Source organism: Muscardinus avellanarius (genome assembly GCF_963383645.1).
Source record: "Muscardinus avellanarius genome assembly, chromosome: X".
NCBI lineage: Eukaryota > Metazoa > Chordata > Mammalia > Rodentia > Gliridae > Muscardinus > Muscardinus avellanarius.
In genome coordinates, this window is record NC_137792.1 from 94,988,069 (window position 1) to 95,008,334 (window position 20,266).

The window sequence follows — 20,266 nt, forward strand, 5'->3', positions numbered from 1 at the left end:
CCTAATCTGTGGTTAACAAGAGTGGCTCCAGATTTTGTTGGACCAGATAGTTTATAGAATTTGATAGGGAGGCCGCTTTATAAGTAAAAACAATACAAAATTACAAGTATAAAATTGTATCTAGGCATGGTGGAACATGCCTACAATCCCAATACTTAGGAGACAGGAGGATCATAGGTTTGAGGCTAGCCCCACCAACTTAGTGAGATCCTGACGGGGGAAATGGACGAAGCCTGAGGAATGAAAGATTCCGAAGAAGTTAAGAGAGGGGCTGGCGAAAGGTCAGACTCCCCAAAACTCCAGGCAGAACTCCAGTCCTTCCAGAATTCACCTCAAAGCCCCCCAATGATAGAGGGAGCTTATCTTAACCCTTACTGAGCTGCTCTGGCCTCCCCTGCCCGGCGCTTGTTGATTTGTTAGTTTCCTTTGATGGTTGTATCTCAGTGACTTATGACATCCTCCCTAATCTCTAGCATTCCTCATGGCATTGTGATGTTTGTTTTTCCCATGAAAATGTAATACTTAACCTAGTTTAAAAAGGGGTATAAAAATCCTAGTTTTAGAGAATAAAATTGTCAGTTGCTCATCAGGCAATTATCCATGCCTTCATTTCAGGGCAGCTGCCCATCAGGCATCTGTTCGGTGTTTCCCCTTTCAGGTCTCTCCCTCCCTAATCCCGGAGAAAATTCTCCACAAGACCCTCAACAACTTATTGAATATCCTGTTTCAAAAAAAAAATAAAAGTTCTGGGAGTGTTGTTCAGAGGTATAATACCCCTGGCTTTTACCCTCAGAACCAAAAAAGAAAAAAAATTAAAATTGTTGGTAAACTTCCTAGGGCTTTGGAATTGTCCCAGGAAAATGAGACACTCTTATGCTTCCTAGTAACCTTTCTTGGTTTAAACTCCACTTTCAAAAATCTGAAAAAAGGCCGGGCGTGGTGGCACACGCTTGTAATCCCCATGCTTGGGAGGCGGAGACAGGAGGATCGCGCAGTTTCGAAGCCAGGCCCGCTGGCTTAAGAGACCCTGTTTCCAAATATAAAAAAATATAAAATAGGTCTGGCAGTGTAGCCCAGAGGTAGAAGGGCTTCGAAGTACCCCAGTACCACCAAAAAAAAAAATCTGAAAAAAGCAGTGAAACTTCTGCTCATAAAAATGTGGTATATACATATATGGAATTTTGTATATACTTTCAGAGGTTCATAATTCTCCTAGTCTCCTGATTAAGGCCCCTACTTTAACCTATATCCCTAATCATTACACCAACCTGCATTCATGGCCTCTGATGAGTCAATAAATTCTCCCAACTTCTCTACTAGGATTGGCTGTGCATTTGTAACATATTGACTTAGATGTAAACATGCCAGTTGGGCCGAGTTACGCACAGAATTGGCTTAATAATGTCTCCCTAGACAGCTAGCTGATTGCCATTTCTTCCCAGCCCATTCCCTTCACTCAGGGCCAAATATAACAGAGGCAGGAAGCCCAAATTTGCCCCCCTCTATTGCTCCCTATCTCGGTGAAATGATACCTCTAACCACCCACATTAGGGAAGGAGTAAGAACTTAGACTCCTCCTTCTTTGGGATGCTTTAAGCAATGAAGAGTTTAGATCCTGCTCTCTTACATGTAAATTAAAACACAGATGATATGAAGCATACAAAAGAAGTCCAAAAAGTGCTGATACTCCTATAATGAATACTTTGAGTCAGTTTGAAAGCCATATACCCTAAATAATAATAATAATATTTTCATTGGTATCCCTGATTGTCTTAATGTCATGAGTATATGCTTACTCTAGCTACTGGGTAACCCAGGACTGACCCATCTGCCAAAACCAAAACTTTGGGAGTCACCTTTGATTTCTAGTTTATTTCTACATGAATTGGTCACCAAGTTTTATCTCCTAAATTTGTGGTGAATCCATATTTTCCCTTTTATCTCTCTCCTGGTCCCACAGATTACAATTATATCCCCTCCAATTCATTTCTCTAATCTCTGGCTAGACCACATTCTTGCTTTTAAAATCCTTAAATGTGAGGCCGGGCGTGGTGGCGCACGCTTATAATCCTCGTTCTTGGGAGACGGAGACAGGAGGATCGCGCAGGTCCGAAGCCAGCCGCGCTGGTTTAAGAGACCCTGTTTCAAAAAAATAAATAAATATATATATATATATATATATATATATATATATATATATATATATATATATTAGGTCTGGGAGTGTAGCCCGGAGGTAGAAGGGCTTCCAGCAACCCAAGTACCACCAAAAAAATAAAAATAAAATAAAATCCTTAAATGTCCCTTATCATGATATCCATAATGCTAACAGTTTTATGACCCTCAGTCTAAGGGCCTATATGATCTATTTCTAACTGACCTCTCTAACCTCTTCTCTGATCATGGACCCCACTACCTATACCCATCCCATACTTCTTAAATGGTCAGGTTGTCTCTTACCTCCAAAATTTTATATATGCTAGGCCCGGGCCTAAAAAGTCACACTTCTTCTATCTTCCCCCAACTCTGTGAATTACTTAGTCCCTTTTTGGGATGGGTGATAGGGATGCAACCCAGGTTCTTAAGCATGCTAAGCAAGCACTCTACCATGGAACTGTACCCCCAGACCACCCTTATTTATCTATATTGTTGTTATTACTAAGGATCAAACCCAGGACATTCAAACCCCAAGTTATATCCCCAGCTTTTTAATTTTTTAAAAAAATTAAGCAGGGTCTTGCTAAGTTCCCGAGGATGGCTTTGAACCTGCAACTCTCCTGTCTTGCACTCTCAAATACTAGATTTACAAGTGCATGCCACTGTGTCTGGCTGAGTCCTTATTCTTGAAGCTATACTCTCAAGTTTCTTCTCCCGTGGCAAATCTTTCCCTGTCTTCCCTTTGTAGAACATGTTAAATATCCCTTTTTTCATGTTCCCATAGAAGTCAGAAATAAATTCTGACCTAGCACTTATAGCCACTCTATTATTATCCTTCTTTATATACCTCTCTCTCTAAATAAAATTTGAGATAGAGAGCAAATACTGTATCTAATTCATTCTCATATTGTCCAGCACAAGCCTTGAACTTTCATACTTAATAACTATCCTTTATGAAACACTAACCATATGCAAAGTACTTCTAGGGTTATCTCAAACTCTGCAAATATCTTATAAGGTAGGTTTTATCATCGATGCATTATGATTGTTTTATAGATGAGAAGAGCAAGACTTAGGGAGGTTAAGCCATATTACCAGAGTTACACAGCTGAGTGTTAGAGCCAGATGTGAACCTAGGTCCTTACTATGCTTCCAGAACCTAAATTTTTAATAACTACATTATATATTAGTCAGCAGCACCAAAAGAACAGATGTATTAAGTGTTTCCTGATTGAATAGAGCCTAGATGAGATCTGGGTTTTGTGTTATTTTGGTTTTTAGGAATACTAAAATGTCTTTATCTCTTCAGATAAAACTCAATATGTATTTGTCATTTATTTAAAAATTCAGCCTAACTTTGAGTCTTGAGCTAAGACAGCCTGATTATATATAGATTGGTATTTATAAAGAATAGAAGCCCAAATGGGGATCACTTTCTAAGGTAACACTATATTAGAACCCCAAACAAGGTCTGTGCTAGTTAGACCACAAACTGAAAACATTTGATTTTGGAGACCACAAACTAAAAACATATGATCTTGGAAGCCTCTGTATGTGCATGAGCTCTGGTTGTAGTTCTAAGGGCCAGCATAATCACTTCAGTTCTCTATTCCTCTACCTTGAAAAAAAGAGAAAAATATCCTCTGGTTATATATCATTTTTTCTAGACCCCATCTCAATATTCTACTTCATTCTCCTGGCCATGTCCCTGTATCCATTGAGGACTTTGGCTTCTAGTCTTCCTTCCTAGATTCTACACTACTACTTCTCTGTGAAAAACATAAAAAATTGACAATAATTGATATCTCTTTCATATACTTACCTTAGTGCTGTTCCATCTCCTTGAACTCTAATGTACTTCACCTCCCTTGCAATTAAACAATCCACTCCCATGGGCACCTTTTATTTTTTATTTTATTTTAATTTTGTGGTACTGGGAATTGAATACAAGGGGCATTTTACCTCTGAGCTAAACCGCCCGCCTCATTTTATTTTTTATTTTGAAAGAAGATTGCACTAAATTATGGAGGGTCTCAGTAATAACTGTCTTTAAAAGTACAATCCTCCTGTTTCATCTTCCCAATTATTGGGATTACAGGTGTGCATCATCACACCTGGACCCATCCTTTTTTTATTTTTTATTTTTTTGGGTGGTACTGGGGTTCCTGGAAACTCTTCTACCTCCGGGCTACACTCCCAGACCTATTTTTATATTTTTATTTGGAAACAGGTTCTCTTAGGCCAGAGAGGCTGGCTTTGAACCTGCACAATCCTCCTGTCTCCGCCTCCCAAGCGCGGGGATTACAAGCGTGCAACACCACACCCGGCTGGACCCATCTTTTAAACCAGTGGTACTGTACTGAACCATGGATGAACATCAGAATAACATGCAAAATATTTGGCGGAGCCTACTATATCAGGATTTCTAAATGTAAGACCTGGACAGATGATTTAAAAAAAAAACTTCATAGATGATGTGTGGTTATAGTAGAGAATCATGATATTTCTGGAATTCTCAATCCTGTTTTCTCATGGTCTGAGCCTCACCTCCAGTACTGCTAACTTTCTATTTCTTTCAAGCCTATACTCCTGTATTGTTCTTTGATCTCAACAAAACCTCCATTATCTGAATCTCTCCACTCTTAATCGATTTCCCAGCTTTGTCTTAGCCTACACTCATGGTCCATCATGTAAAATGTCATGAATCCACTGCCCTGTTTTGGAACTTCTCATCATTTGGTGTCCTTCTGCAATCATCCAATAAAAACTTAGCCTGAAAGAATATAATCACAAAACGTTTTCACTTCTACACTGAGGTCGCTGAGAGTTACTGGGGGAAAATGGCACAACCATTATGTATTGGTGTGTATTATAAAGGTCACAGACCACAGTTAGGTCACTAATGATTCTTAATGATTTTTCTGTGCCCCTTGCCAACCTCTTTTCCCAACCCCCTCACCCAAATATACCAAAATTTCAACACTTAGTTCAGGTTTCTCATTTACCCTACCTTCTCTTATTTTCAGTGTATGACCTTCTCTCTACTTCATTAAAAAATAGTGGCCATCCATTGAAACACCTCTAACTTCACTTCTTCTCCCACCCCCATTCACTTATGGGCACCTGTAGTATCTTTTTCTCTCCCATCCCAATGAAAGCAGCTCCTTCCTTCCATCTAAGTTGCATCCCTCCACTGGTGCTCTAGATTCCAGTCCTTCTCAATTCTGCAGGGATATCATTCCGTTAATTATGAGCAGTTCTTCAATCTCTCCCTCTCTACTGATATTTCTCTTTAGACTTAAACGAGATGCTGAAATTTCTCTTGTCTTTAGAATCAAACATTTCTGTTCCCTTCCATCCTTCTCTGTTACCATTTCTCCTCACCCTTTCCTTCTTTCCTTCTTATATATAATATATAATATATATATATATATATATATATATATATATATTTTTTTTTTTTTTTTTTGCGGGTCTGAGGATGGAACCCGGGGGCATTTGACCTCTGAGCTTCACTCCCCGTCCTATTTTTTATTCTTTATTTTGAAACAGGGTCTCACTAAGTTGCAGAGGGCCTCACTAAGTAGCTGAGGCTGGCCATGAACCGCAATCCTCCTGTCTCAGCCTCCTGAATACTGGGACTACAAACATGCACCACGCACCACCATGACCGGCTTGGCTATACTTCTTGAAGAAGCAATTTACATTTTTTTCAGCTCTTACACCTCAAACCATTCCAATGACTCCCTGAAGCCATAAATGAAGCTACTCCTTGACCAAAGGCCATTTCTCAGTCCTTATAACCATTATCCTCTTAGTCAAAACTGAATGAACTTAACTCCACGTTCTTTTATACAACATCATTCCTAGAGACTATTTCTACTTTTCTGGATTTTTCTTCTTAGTCTCATTTGCAAGATCCTTCTTCTGCTGGCTCTTTTTATTCTAATTTATTTTTTGGTACTGGGAGTTGAACCCAGAGGCACTCTACTGAGTAGACCTGTAGACCTATTTTATTTTGAAGCAGGGCCTCACTAAGTTGCTAAGGCTTGCCTCGAACCTATGATCCTCTTATCTCAGCCCCCCAAGTACTAGGATTACAGGTGTGTGCCACTGCACCTAGATCTTTTTAAATTTCTGTCCTTTTTTCTTTTTATTGTACATTATAGTTGTGCATCTTAATGGAGTACACAATGTTAGAGGCATACATGCACAGGAGTCCTAGGACCCTAGGAGTGGTCCTAGGTCCTTGTCTCCTCTTATCAATTCACCTCTCCTTTGGTTCATTTCTTCAGTTTCAATCACTATCTACACTAGAGACTCCCCATATGTACTCCCAGTCCTGACCTCTCTATGTATCAATCTATCAATGCCTACTGAACATTATATATTTGAAAAAGTAAGTTCTTCACTGCATTTCCCCACATGAAAGAACTTGAAACTATAGCTGCCTCTTCATTCCCTGCCTCATCTATCTCTAGCTCTTCCTCACAATCTGATTAGATATCTACTTCTATTATTTATCCTAAATACTCCCTCTGTATTTCACCTGCTGATCCTAATGATACTGGTCCTGAGACTAATGCCCTATGATTTCCCATGTGAATGACTCCAACATCCTCCTTTTGTCTACACCACACCACCTAGTCTGCACCACCCCCAGGCCTGTGATATTTTGAAATACAATCTCATAGATATCATTTCCCTGCCTCAATTTTTATTCCATTGTCCTCAGAAACAAATTCAAAATTGTTCACATGCTGTGTATAAATCCTCCAGGATCTGGCGCCTGCCACTGCCATAACTTCATCTCCTACTTCCTCCCACTCCCACTCTTTGTTCTGTCTATTCTGAGCTCCCTGTCGTTATATTCACAGAAATTCAGCTAACAGTGCACCATGACCTCTATCTTCAGAACATTGCTCTCTCTACTCAGAATGCCACTCACTTTTTACATGGCTATGCTCATTATTTAGACTCACCTCAGTTCAACAGTTACCTCCTCCAGAAAGCCTTCCCTAAATTCTTTTCCCTTTAGTATTGAGTAGGTGTCTCTTCATGGTATTCACTTCCATTTTGTACTTAACGCACTAAATTTCTAATCATTGACTACCTTGTCTGTTTTCCTTCCTATACTATCAGTTCCTTAAAGGCAAGGACTAGGATTTATGCACCGCTACCTCCAGCACAGTACCAGAGTCAATATTTAATGAATAAGCAAGTTAAAAATTGAATGGATAGCTGGGTGTGGTGGGGCACACTTTTGATTCCTGCACTTGGGAGGCGGAGACAGGATTGGCAAGGTTCGAGGCCAGCCTCGCTGGCTTAAGAGACCCTGTTTCCAAATAAAAGTATAAAATAGGTCTAGGAGTGTAGCCCGGAGGTATAAGGGTTTCCAGGAACCCCAGTACCACCAAAAAGAAATGAATGGATAAATAAATGGCCTTCATTATATGCCATGAGACAAAATATATGGAGACAGGTCATGTTTATTTACTATAATATGTTCATGGATAAGGAGACAATGGTCCAGGTCTGGCAAGAAGGCCAACAGAGTAGGGAATATGTTTTAGGTTATGTTGTAGTTGAAGGTGTTGTTGATATTGTTGTTTTCCCAGTGAGGATGACTATGTATTCATTTAGGTACATTTCTTGCCAGGTGTCACTCTCGAGCCAGGGTTCAAGGTACAGCAAAGCAATATGTTCTCCCCCTAATAAAATTCCCTGGGTGGTGCTACATTTGCCTTCTGAAAACATCTTAGAAAACTATCATCTGAATCTTCCATCTTGTGGGAGTTTCACTTGTCATCATCCCCTAAAATCCTGCAAGTTTTGATGGGCCTTCATATTAGATATCATATGGTCATTCCCTGCATTATTTTTAGAACCCTTTCTACTTGACAACAGAGAATGCAAGAAAAGGAAAGGCAGAAGGAAGACATAAAGAAAGCTTTTCTACATAAATTTATCCTAAAACTCAAGGCAATCATCATCTTAAAAAAAGCAATGGAAAGTATGCAAAATACTGTGGTGTATGTGGCAACATTTAAAGCCACATTAATATAGAAAGATAAAAGCAAAATATTATAAAGAGCATATTTTAAATGCAGAAAATTTCTATAAATAATAATAAAGCAAGGCATGAGAGTGCACACTTGTAATCCCATTAATTGGGAAGCTGAGACAGGAGGATCACAGGTTCACAGCTAGCCTCAGCAACTTAGTGTGACCCTCCACAATTCAGTGAGACCATGTTTCAAAATAAAAATAGGGCTGGGAATAGAGCTCATAGGTACAATGGCAGCCCTGGGTTCAATTTACAGTACCAAAAATAAATAAATAAACAAACAAATACATAGAATGGCCATTCATCCAAGGCAAGCACATCACAACCCTGGCTCTAAGGAACAATGCTCTCTTGCTACTGCTGCAGCTTCTTTACCTTTGAATCAGTGCGTCAGTTAACAAGCATACATTGAGTCGTGGATCGATATAGGAACATGTTATGCTAGATGAATCATCAGGAACTTAAGTAATCTTCTATATTACAAACTTATTGGGGGAAATAAGCTTAGCAAACAAAAAATAGCAACCACTACTACCCTACAGAATAACATTAGGTGATAAGTTGGGGAGAATAAAATATAGATGCTTCAGTTGAAATACATGCCAAAAGGAAAAAAAATTCACAGAATTCTCTAGTGGACAGTGAGATGAGCCATAAAGATCAGATATGTACAAAAGCATAAGCATCTGAAGTTGGACAGTAGTAGCAAAACCTTATAAATGGGAATGAATATAGCAAATGGCTATGGAAATGAGAAGATAAAGGTAAATAGAAAATATCCTTGTAAATAAGAAAGGAAGGAAAGATGAAATTGGAGATAGTAATGAAAAATGTACTGGCAAAGGTTGTGAGTAGATAGATGACATAATAGGAAAAGGGGTTTTCAGAAGGCAATCTAGGTAGATATGTGCTGCTTAGGTATACAGGCCATGGTGGGAACAATCTTCATGATGGCTGCTACATCTCTCAGGCTGAGGAAGATGAATGATGAACGTGGAATGGGAAGGATGTACCTACGCCTGCATCTGTTGCCACTAAGATCACATAATGGGGCATTTCTTGTAAGCTGTGTGCATATGCATGCATGAATATGTTATTTCTGCAAGTAGACTGAAAACTACCTGAGGACAAGGAACCTTTTCTTATATGTGGTATCTCTCACAATATTCAGCCCAGAGCTCTGCATATAAAAAATAGGCACAAATATTTTATAGGTGAAAGATAGAGTTAAAAATATGCTCTAGGTTCTGTCATATCTGATTTCTCAGCTGAGATAGCTAATAAATTATATATGTGCTCAAAATCACCATGCAGATTAGGTCTATGGGTTGACTGACTGCACCTATATCTCCATCCCATGGTATTCCATGGAATTCTTTGTAATAAAGCAGGTCTAGTAGTGCATTGTGCTGGGAGACTTGCACTGGCGTAACTAGGGTTGGGGCTTTTCTGGGAGGTACCCTTAATCTACAACCTCTAGCTTGACAACAGAAGCACTTCTCCCTCAACTTGCCTTTTGTCCTGCTCTCCCTCCCTAGGTACAGTCTCTATCTACCAGTGTTATGTATCCCTGAAGCCAGCCTGTACAGACATAGGGGACTATGACATAGGCTGTGGGGATGGCTGGGTTACAGATCTGACATATCTAAAGGCCTGGTTTTTATCTCAGTATTCTCAAATTTTGTTCTGGGAAAGCTGTGCTGAAAGGATATAAAAGTCTTTTTAAAGGGCCATCACATTCTATTGGTGACAACAGTCATTTTCTCTGGCAGATGCTCCTTAGTGACTTGATTACTCTTTAGCTGGGTGATAGATGATTTCAGTTGTTCATTGATTTCTTTGTCACCAGGACACTGCTAGTGCCTTGTCTTTGTAGCGTGTACGAATTAAAATACATTGGTGTCTAACTACCAGGCAAGTGACTGGAGTTGTCTTTTTTATTTTTCAAAAATGTCATTCTGCCAGGCATGCTGATACATGTTTTTAATCCCAGTACTTGGGAGGCTGAGATAGGAGTATCACAGGTTTAAAACCAGCCTCAGCAACTTAGTAAGACTGGCAGCAAATTAGTGAGACCCTATTTCCAAATAATAAAATAAAAAGGGCTGGGAATGTAGCTTGGAGGTAGAATGCACCTGGGTTCAATCCCTAGTACCACAAAAAAAAGTCAATCTGCTTCATCCTCTGATCAGTGGGTCACATAGCACACTGCTATAACCTTCTACAGCCTTCTGAAGCCTTCCTTATACTTGGATAAGAATAAGTATCCTGGAGTAGTTCTTCCTATGGCAACAGTAGCCCTGCAGGCAGTGTCAAATCAGTTGGCACTCCTTTTGAGCACAATAGTCCCAGAGAGACTGACTTCTAATAAGGTTCTAATCTCCAACACATCTGCTCTGTAAACACATATATTTCAGGGGACAATACCAGAGGGAACCCAGAGAAACTTCTTACCTTCTGGATTTATGAGATGTATATTTTCCCTTTCACAGGGAAGAAATTCACTAATCTTGACAATTTTGGATAGAATGTCACCATATGGGCCTTCAAATTTAGTTTTTCCAAATGGAAATATCTGAAAGTATTGTGTGGTAGGTAGAATGAAAAATTGGGCATAAAGCATAAGTTTTCTTGTTGGTCCTAAGTATTTTAAAAAATCAACTCTGAAGGTCGGAAAAAACATAAAAAGAGATTCCATATACCATGTATTTCTGGCTTAAGTCAGGGGCAAAATACTGATTCTATGCTGAATAAGAAGGTGTTTATAAGTGAAGAATAGGTCCCAAATACCGTACTATGACTGAGTGTAAGGAGAGAGAATGATGGGTGATTCTTGTCTTCTGTTTTTATATGGTTCCTTAATATTTCAATTTTTATAAGCATCAAACATTTTTGTAATAGAAAACAATTTAAAAGCCTCAAAAACACAGGATATTGAGAAAAATAATGATTTTCTTTCTTTTCTTTTTTTGTTGGCACTACAAACCCTTCTACCTCCGGGCTACACTCCCAGACCTATTTTATATTTTTATTTGGAAACAGGGTCTCTTAAAACAGCAAAGCTGGCTTCAAACCTGCGGGATCCTCCTGTTTCTGCCTCTCAAGTTCGGGGATTATAAGCGTGCACCACCAAGCCCGGCTCTTTCTTTCTTTTTAACAGACTGGTTACTTCCTGCTAGCAAGTTAGGCCCTCAGGAGGAATATTTAAAGATAAAAAAGGACTACTGTAATAATTGTTGATCCATCTAGCTTCTACCTGGTTCTGTGAAAACTCTGTTTTTTACATTTCACTGGGAAAAACCTCTTTTCAAAAAAAAAAGTTTGGTCATTCTCATTTAATGTCAAGGAGTTTCGACTAGTAGTTAAAAGATATCAATATTAGGTCTGTCTTGTAGTGGAGCAGCTTTGTGGAAGTCACTGAAGTGCCATCCTCTATAAAATGGCGGTAAACCCTGTCCTATCCCATCAGAGGCATTTGAAAGAAGTAATTATATGAAATTACTTTAAACATTTTAATAACCCTATAATGGAATTTCAAAATACATCATCTCATTAGCAATATACTGTTAATAATATGACTATGTTTTTGAGAAAACTAAGTAATCTGCAACTTTTTAAACCCAGCACTTCCATCCATGAGTAATGTCTTGGAAATAAACTATCAAAAAAGGATTAGATTGGGTATTATAGTAAATAATGGATTTTATTACAATATCCCTTATTATATTAGCAAGTCACATAAAGATATAATTGGAAATAATATATCATGGAAGCTTCATTATCTTTTCTTTAGGAGGAATTTTCGAAAGTCCTGAGACACCAAGAGAATTTCACTCTTAGTAATTGGTAGCATCAAATTTGCCTAGCTGGAAATCCCTATGTGTAGTTCCACCTTCTAAGGAGGAATAATAAACCCATTTCTTCCTGCCAGGTTTTCTGTAGCTATCAAAAATAATAGGTAGAGATTAAAGCACAAAATAGTACCTGATTCTGCAAGAGCAGCTACAAGCCCAGTTCATGGGTTAGATGATCCATGAGGATGCTGGGATGGGGGAAAGGAAATGATAGTCCGATGTGTGTCTCTCTAGTCACCCCCATTCACACATGCAGACAGCCATCACCTTCAGTGATATCATCTCCAAAACATTCAGCAATAGTGATTATTCTGGGACACAATTAGGAAGTGGTCTCTTATCTCTTTCCAAATAAAACGTACTAGTTCCACTCTCATTTATGCCCCCTGATTTGCCCATACAAAAATTTCAGTGGAAAATATTTGAAAATGAAAGGAAAAGATGAATCAGTGGCCTACCTGAATACTTCTGATCACATGGATAATTACAAAGGGTACAAATCTAGGGTGGTCCTCATTTGCTTTAAGAAATAAAACAACTTGTCCCTTAGCTATTGTCAATTTTCTCTGCATGCAGCAGTTCATTTTAGTGTTTGATACATAATTCTTCTGTCTTCTCTCTTCCCATCTATCCCCTATATATTTTCCACCTCTTAATCTTTCTCTCAAACATTACTTCCTTTCTTTAGTATATAAACTCCCTGATCTTATATTCCACACTTCTGTTCAATTTGACTGTCTGGTGGTTTTAGTGGGCTACAACATTTGTGCCAAGTTTCCCTGTTTATAGGTCTTGAACTGGAAGTATAATCCCAAGTGGATAGGGAGATGCATCCTATCCTATCTTCTTTCCATTTCCACAGGGGCCTTCTAGGAGTGAAGGAGTAGATAGAAGGCTCTTCTCCTGAGGCAGAACACTGACCCTGGAGGACAAACAAGCTATGTTCCTCTAGGTTTCCCCAAGGGCAAGGCAGTGATCTCTGAAGAGCACCCTTGGTCAAGCTGTATGGGCCACATTTGGAGAACAAAAAGGAATGCAAGCACCACTCAGAGTATAGTATTCTTTGACATCTGGCTTTCTGATAATGCAACCCTCAGTTAATTGACACTCCCATACTTGTTGATGAAATGATCCCCTTGAGCTACTGCAAAATACAAGGGTCTTCAGCATCACCAAAGAAAGATTGCATATTGTCATCACACTAATTAGATTTTATTGTGCATTAGATGAAAATTATTATTGTGCATTGACCAAAACATTTGATTAACAAGACCATAAAGGATAACTGAGAATTTTAACTTTTGCACAGCAGCATTTCCTATTTTATAAGGTATAGCACTCTAGTAATTAAAACAATATATATCTGATACAATAAAAACTATATAGAACTTTAAAACTTTTTCACATATTTTAATATGCCTATTTTACAGCCTCAACTTTCTAAAGCAAACAACATATAATCCTCTAAAGTACACATGCCAAATGATTCTCTAACTCACCAAAGACCCAAATCAAATGTTGATACATTTCTATTATCAATAAGATCATCTCGCCATCATTTCTTTAAAATGTGAAAAAGTTTTCTTTCTCTCATTCTGAGTGGTAATAAAAAAATCTCTTTTTCTGAAATTCAGACGCATTTGAATCTTAAGGAAAAGTTCAGACACACTGCAAACTTCTTAAGGAAAAAATTAAAGCCAGGATTATTTTCTGATGCTAGGAACATGGTTTACCACACTGTCCTTTTGCCATTGCAGGGCAGTGTAATACAGGAGAACCGGACTTGGATTCATTAAGACCTGGGAGATTTCTGACTTCCAAACTTTGCTATGTGACCCTAGGCTGTCTATTTAAATGCTTTGAGCTTAAACTGCCTCATCTATTAAAATAGCTATTAGCTATAAGTATTAAGACTCAGTACATGTATAGTGCTTACAATGCTTCAAACACAGGTTGGCAACTAGTCAGTAAAACGTTGATCATTTCCTATTTGTCTTGATTTGATTTATATGTAATTATTCCCTCCTACAGAGGGGCCATCACATCATTCCCCAGCTCACTAACTCCCAGATCTCTCTGGATTTTCTACAAACAAAATGCACATTAACTGTGTTCTCTATAGACACAGTCTTTCACACACAGCATCGCACATCTTCCAAAACACACCTAATGCTCAAGAGTGGCACAATACACAAGACACATAAGGGCACTTCAGAAGACACAGATGTTACACAAAACATGTTACCTCCAAATGCACCCGGATCTGCTTTGGGTACTTAACATTGATAAATTTGAGTGGCATTATTCCAATTTCAGTCTAGGCTGCATTCATTTGTCTTGTTGCATTTTTCCTTATTGGCTTATTTATTAATGCTATTAAGGATTTTCCATTCATTCATTAATATTTATTTCCCACCTTATTCCAAAGTGGAATATGTCATATGTTTTACAAGAATACACAAAATACAACCTGATAGTGTAAATTCAAAGAAGATAAAAAAGTAAAAGAAAAAAAACAAAAACAAAATAAAAATAGAAACAGAATGGAACCTGGAAGAAAGGAAATACAAAGTGCATGCATACCATTACCAGTTCTAAGCATGGAGCATATATTTGGCTTTAAGCTTTCAAGTAGCTAACAAAAGAGGAACCTGATCAGTATCATAATTCACGGGCTCCATAAAATGAAATGAAACTACTTGTTCAGGCTATCATTTTTCTGGCCTAAATCCCCAAACCTTTTCTAAAGCTATAGTGAGGTATCATAAAGTAGTGCAAAATTGTTCCTCCTAAGTAGTTCTCACAATTTTCAGCTCTTGGAACACTCTTCAGAAAAAAATTATTTTCAATCTTTAAGTCACATCTACCAATTCCTAATTTCTCTACCTGTTTCTTAAAGCTCCATTTGGTCAATGAAATAGAATTATTAAAAAAAGACTTCATTAAAAACAAACAATAAAAGGATGCACATTTTTCTACGTAAATAAAAGATCTAAAATATTATTAATAAATAAAAGGCTTTAAAATATTCTGCAGTGTCGGGTGTGGTGGCTGGCACACACTTGTAATCCCAGTACTTGGGAGGCTGAGACAGGAGGATCTGGGTTCACTGCCAGCCTCATCTACTTAGGCTCTCTGCAACAAGTGAGACCCTGTCTCAAAACAAAAACAGCTGGGGGTGTAGCTTGGAGGTAGAATGTCCCTAGGTTCCATCACCAGCACCACATACAAAAAAAAATATTCTGCTTCCAGAAAATCAAATATTTTCATTTAAGTAATGAAGTAAGCATTGTGGTTTTATTTATAATGACCAAAATTAGGAAAGGACCCCAAAGATTATAAAAAGAAATGGTTAATTAAATCAATGTTTAAAGAAATAGAGGAAGCTCACAAAGTGCAGTGTGCCTGTATGCTTCTATCACTGATCTTCCTTATGATATACAATTACAAAGTGCCAACAAAAATATATTAAGACTTTTTAAATGTTTTACAGAAAAGCAGAATATAAAACTGTAGACATTATAATCTTAAGTATGTAAACTCTATAACATGTACACAAATATAAAAAATAGTCTAAAAAACACTAAAATGTTAACACTGTATCTGGTATTTGGGATTTTAGGTGATTTTCACTATTTTCTATATGCTTGTCTTTATTTTCCAATTTTTTGACACTGATGAGCAATTTCTATTTGATGTAAACAAAAAGAAGGAATATGAGAGAAAATACTGACTCATCTACCCTTGGCTTATAAAATTTGGAACAATTTTTACTTCTTAAATTTTCTATTAATTGACATAAATTCTAGTTAGGGAGAAAGTTACTTAAAATAAATAACAATGTGAAAATCGATGTTTTTTTATCTTTTTTTAAAATATGGAATGCTTCGCGAATTTGCATGTCATCCTTGCACAGGGGCCGTGGTAATCTCTGTATTGTTCCAATTTTTTAGTTTATGTGCTGCCGAAGCAAGCACAATGTTTTTTATCTTTAAATTCTTAAAGTTTACAACTGTAATGATACTTCAAAATTATCTAGCACTTTTAAATTTTTTGAGACATAGCCTCACTAAATTTCCAAGGTTGGCTTCAAACTCACAATCATGTGCCTCAATCCCCTGTGTGGCTGAGGATATAGGTATGCCCCAGTGTGCCCAGCTACCTTACACTTGTTAATTTTTCCTTTTCACAGCACTCTGGTATTCACAATTACATTTTATGATCACAAATATCTTGTTATGTAGGCCAGGACCTATTGTCTTCATTTAATAGAGGATAAAACTGAGGCTCAGAGAAGCTAAGTGACCAGCTCAAAATCACAATCACTCATGGTAGATTTGCAAACCTGAGTCTTCAGAACACAAGTCCAGTGCTCTTTTTTATTAGTTTGAGACTGATTGTGATATAACTTCAGAAGTCACCATGAGGCAAAAACACAGAAACAGTAATCCCTCCTCACCCTTGAGAGTCAAGTCCTGGGAAAACCCCAAGGTTGGCAGAGTGAAGCTAAAATTATGATTTTAGGAGAAAAACAATGTGTAGAAAAATGTTAGGTCACACATAAACTTTTTGAAGCCCTTATAAATATTTTTTGTGCAATACAATAAAACAATAGCACAGGACATCATATAGAAAGAATAATGAGTTTACACAGTTTAGTAAAAATGATAAGCTCTACACAGATCCCATTGTGATTCTGAGATGATGTCCAAGCGTGACGAAGATGTTTCTATCATTCATTATTATGGTAGTGAAAATGAGGATGAATAAGAAGCAATGAACTAAGGTGAACTGTTCAAATCATGATGTCTATGCTTTCACAGTCACTGAAATTCAATCCTCAAGTTGTAACATATTGCTGGTGGCTTTAGCTCTATTCATTGTGTAAACTAAAGTGAATTTACTTTAGCCTTTCTAAAGATGCTTTCTGTTTTCACATGTCTCTTTCAAGTTTTGTGAGAAGGCAATTTATCAGCTGTCCAGGAAGAGTATTTATATAGTACTAGATTGATTATTTAGGGTTTTCTGATGCTGTTCTCTTCCTAATATGGTCTTATCAAAAGACTCTTAGTATCTCTTTATAAAGTTCTATTAAATCATTCATGCATTGTCTGAGATAACTTATCAGCTGTCCAGCAATCATATTAAATGACTTGATTATTTAAGTTTTGGCAAAGGTGTTTCTGTCCAATGTCATTTTTTCAAGGCAACATGGAAACTCTTTATAAAATTTTACTAAATTATTCAAGTTTTGAACAGGCAAGATTCGTCATGTAAAGGTAGCAATTTTCATTACTTTCCTAGAGAGATTATAATCTTTTCTTAAATAATATCTCCTATTCCTTATGACTATATTTATTTTCAGTCTCAAAACCTCCTAATTATCTTTATTGTTGCTCATGATAATCACTTCTGGGGCACTAGAAGCTTCCCGAGCAACATCCAGTCCCACTGTCACATCACTTGAATTAGTGTGAACAAGTTTATATTCAATTTTGGTGAAGGATTGCTCCGGTGTCAATGTTCAGCCTCCTCCAAAGTTTCTTACTCTAAAGATTGTCTTTGGGAGGGAACACTGAAAATTAATTTACCATCTCTAGCCAAATCTCTTCCTACAAAAGGCTCTGTCAAACTATCTAATTCCTGTTTTATTAAGAATACTCCATCAGAGATGGCATAAATATTCCGTGCACTAGGATCTTCAGAAAAAAGATCTTCAGAAACATTGTGGTTTTTTGAATAGTCTAGTTACATATTCATTAAGCATGCCTTTCTTCATGAAAGGTTGGATCAAACTCTGAGCTAAGTGCTCTAGGATCTGGAATGTAGCTAGTTACAATGTTTACACCATGATGAGAACTGGACTTTGAATTCATGATTTTAAGTATTCTTAAATTTCTACAAGAAAGCACTGTTTAAACTATTAAGAAGAGGAGTCATCCAAGCTCTTCTGTTTGCATGCTAGTACACTGGAAACTTGGCTTGTTTTTTTTTTTCCCTCTGAGAAAATTTGGGCATAGTTTTCTATAAAGCAGCAATTGTTTCACACTGAGGTCACCAGAAGCATTGGCACAAAACTAAAATGTCAGCCTCTCTGTTTTTGCTGACCTCATGTCAGCACTGGTTGACTCTTGCTCTTCAGAAGGGAAACCAGAATTATTGAACATGTCCCAAAGCATCTCAATAGCACCAAGATTTATTCAGGCACAGATTTCTCTTCTTCAATGACTTCCTGCAGTTGTAGCAAATATGACACAGGAGGTCCTCTCTTTGGCACCAGTATCACATAAGACTGGGTCTCTAGGTCATGGCACACCTTAAATTCTAAAACTATCCCTTGATCTTGGCAAAATTTTTTTCAAATACATTTCAGTGTCTGCAAACACATCTTCAAAATTTCTCTTATGAGATGACAGATCCCTTATCTTCCATCCATAGGCATAATGTCATTTCCCTCTTTTTCATCCTTGAGTGACAAGGAATTAAAGCATCGTATACGCCTGCAAGAGGTAGTACTGGCACTAACAGGAATTTCAGCTTTCTTTTAGAAACAAACTTTTGACGAATATCATACAAGCAAAGTACAAAGCTACTCATTTTACTTTGAAGAAGCAGATTAAGAATGTCCCTTTGTTTTAAAAAGACTTAGCCTTTCCTTTTTTGGCCACTTTGTATCATGTACTTTTGTCATTCAACCATCTTAACAGTTACATTTCTAGAAGTCATGTTTCACCTTCATGCTAATTAATACAACTTGACAATTACTAGAGATTGTTTATCCTTGTACCACAAAGTGTTAGCATAGGATATTTAAGCATCAAGTGGTATTATGAACGCCACATTAGACAAATAATAATATATTGTTGTGATACTCAGTGTCAATGGGGCCGATTGTGTAGGCAACAACTGGTAGAAGTGGAAGAGAAGAAATGAATGACTCCATTTTTTCCCACCTTGTGAGGTACAAAGAGAGACAATAATGTGGCAACCAGCACTGACTTCCATATACTCAATGCAACATCTTCAGTTACCAAACACATCCATAAAAGTACCTCTACCTATGCTCAAATTTTCAGAGGACAGTTTAGTTAAGAAGGCATTAGTTTAAATTATACTCTAAGTTATCAGACAGTCACTGTTTATGTATTCCAGACAGTATTGTTGCTATGGTTTCCCTTGACTTCACATTATGAATTCAATTGCATGTGAAAGGCCAACACAGTACCCATGTATTTCCTGTCAGCCTACAGTAAGACAATAAAACATGTTCATGTGATAAAATGCAACCTCTCAAGATGTGGATGTAAAGGTCAGGTAGGCTCTGAACAGCCAATGCTCAAGAAATGACGACGCAAGAAAGAAAATGACAATGAGAGAATAAACAAGCCCATTTCCAATGCCCGGCCACTGATACTTTACTTTTATCCCCTCCTCCTGGGAAGATAGAGCGAAGCCTGGCTTTCTTATTCTTCTCTTCAGGGGCCATGGGAAGTGGCTTGGAGCTGTGGTTTAGTGCAGAAGAATCCCGGTTGTTACTATTCATCCTCAGTGGGGGAGCTGGGGGTTTTTCTTCATTATCCAGACTGTCAGACATTTTCAGGCACAACTGATTTCACAGCTCCTAAAGAAAAGTAGGAGAAAACAGGATTTAAAAAAAAAAGAGAGAAGCCTAAAACGAATCCAGTAAACATGGAGGTTCTAACAACTTAGAAACAACAGCAATGGTCCCATGTTTTCTTATATTTCATGTGGATCCTTTTCAGGGTTTTTTTCTTCTTTGGGAAGGGATGGTTTTACTTCCCTAAAGACCCACAATGCTATTTCTAAAACAGGAAAGTGACGATGACTTCTCAACATGTATTCACAAATATGCAAGGCCCTTTGCTTTTCCCACGATGAAACTCTATTTTCCTGTGCTCTATTCATGGTCTCTGAATGAACCATTCACAACTTTTCTTAAAAAAATTCCATCTTGATGATCATAATAGTCAAGTGGCAAAAACTCAAGAGTTTGGAAGTGACACTTGGCTGTTGATTTTTAATGGTTCAAAACTATGATTTCTCAGCATCCTTGACATCAGGATGCCCTCAGTATGTTTCTTCCATATATGTACCTGATTAACAAAAATGCACACTGACATTTTTAATGTAATAAACTGAGAAATCATCCCATAAATTAGGCAGTTTT

The 20,266-nt window shown here is 37.6% G+C and overlaps 1 protein-coding gene across 4 annotated transcripts in view; it reads right to left on the reverse strand.

Moving 5' to 3' along the window:
* Positions 1–19,672, reverse strand: part of PAK3 (p21 (RAC1) activated kinase 3) — a gene marked incomplete at both ends in the record, with an annotated part of 94,078 nt that extends 74,406 nt beyond the window's left edge. For all 4 annotated transcript variants that reach the window (XM_080718697.1, XM_080718696.1, XM_080718695.1 and 1 more), the window contains one exon: positions 19,498–19,672. In XM_080718697.1, the coding sequence (XP_080574823.1) occupies positions 19,498–19,672 (175 nt within the window). The remainder of the gene's footprint in view (positions 1–19,497) is intronic.
* Positions 19,673–20,266: the final 594 nt, after the last annotated feature.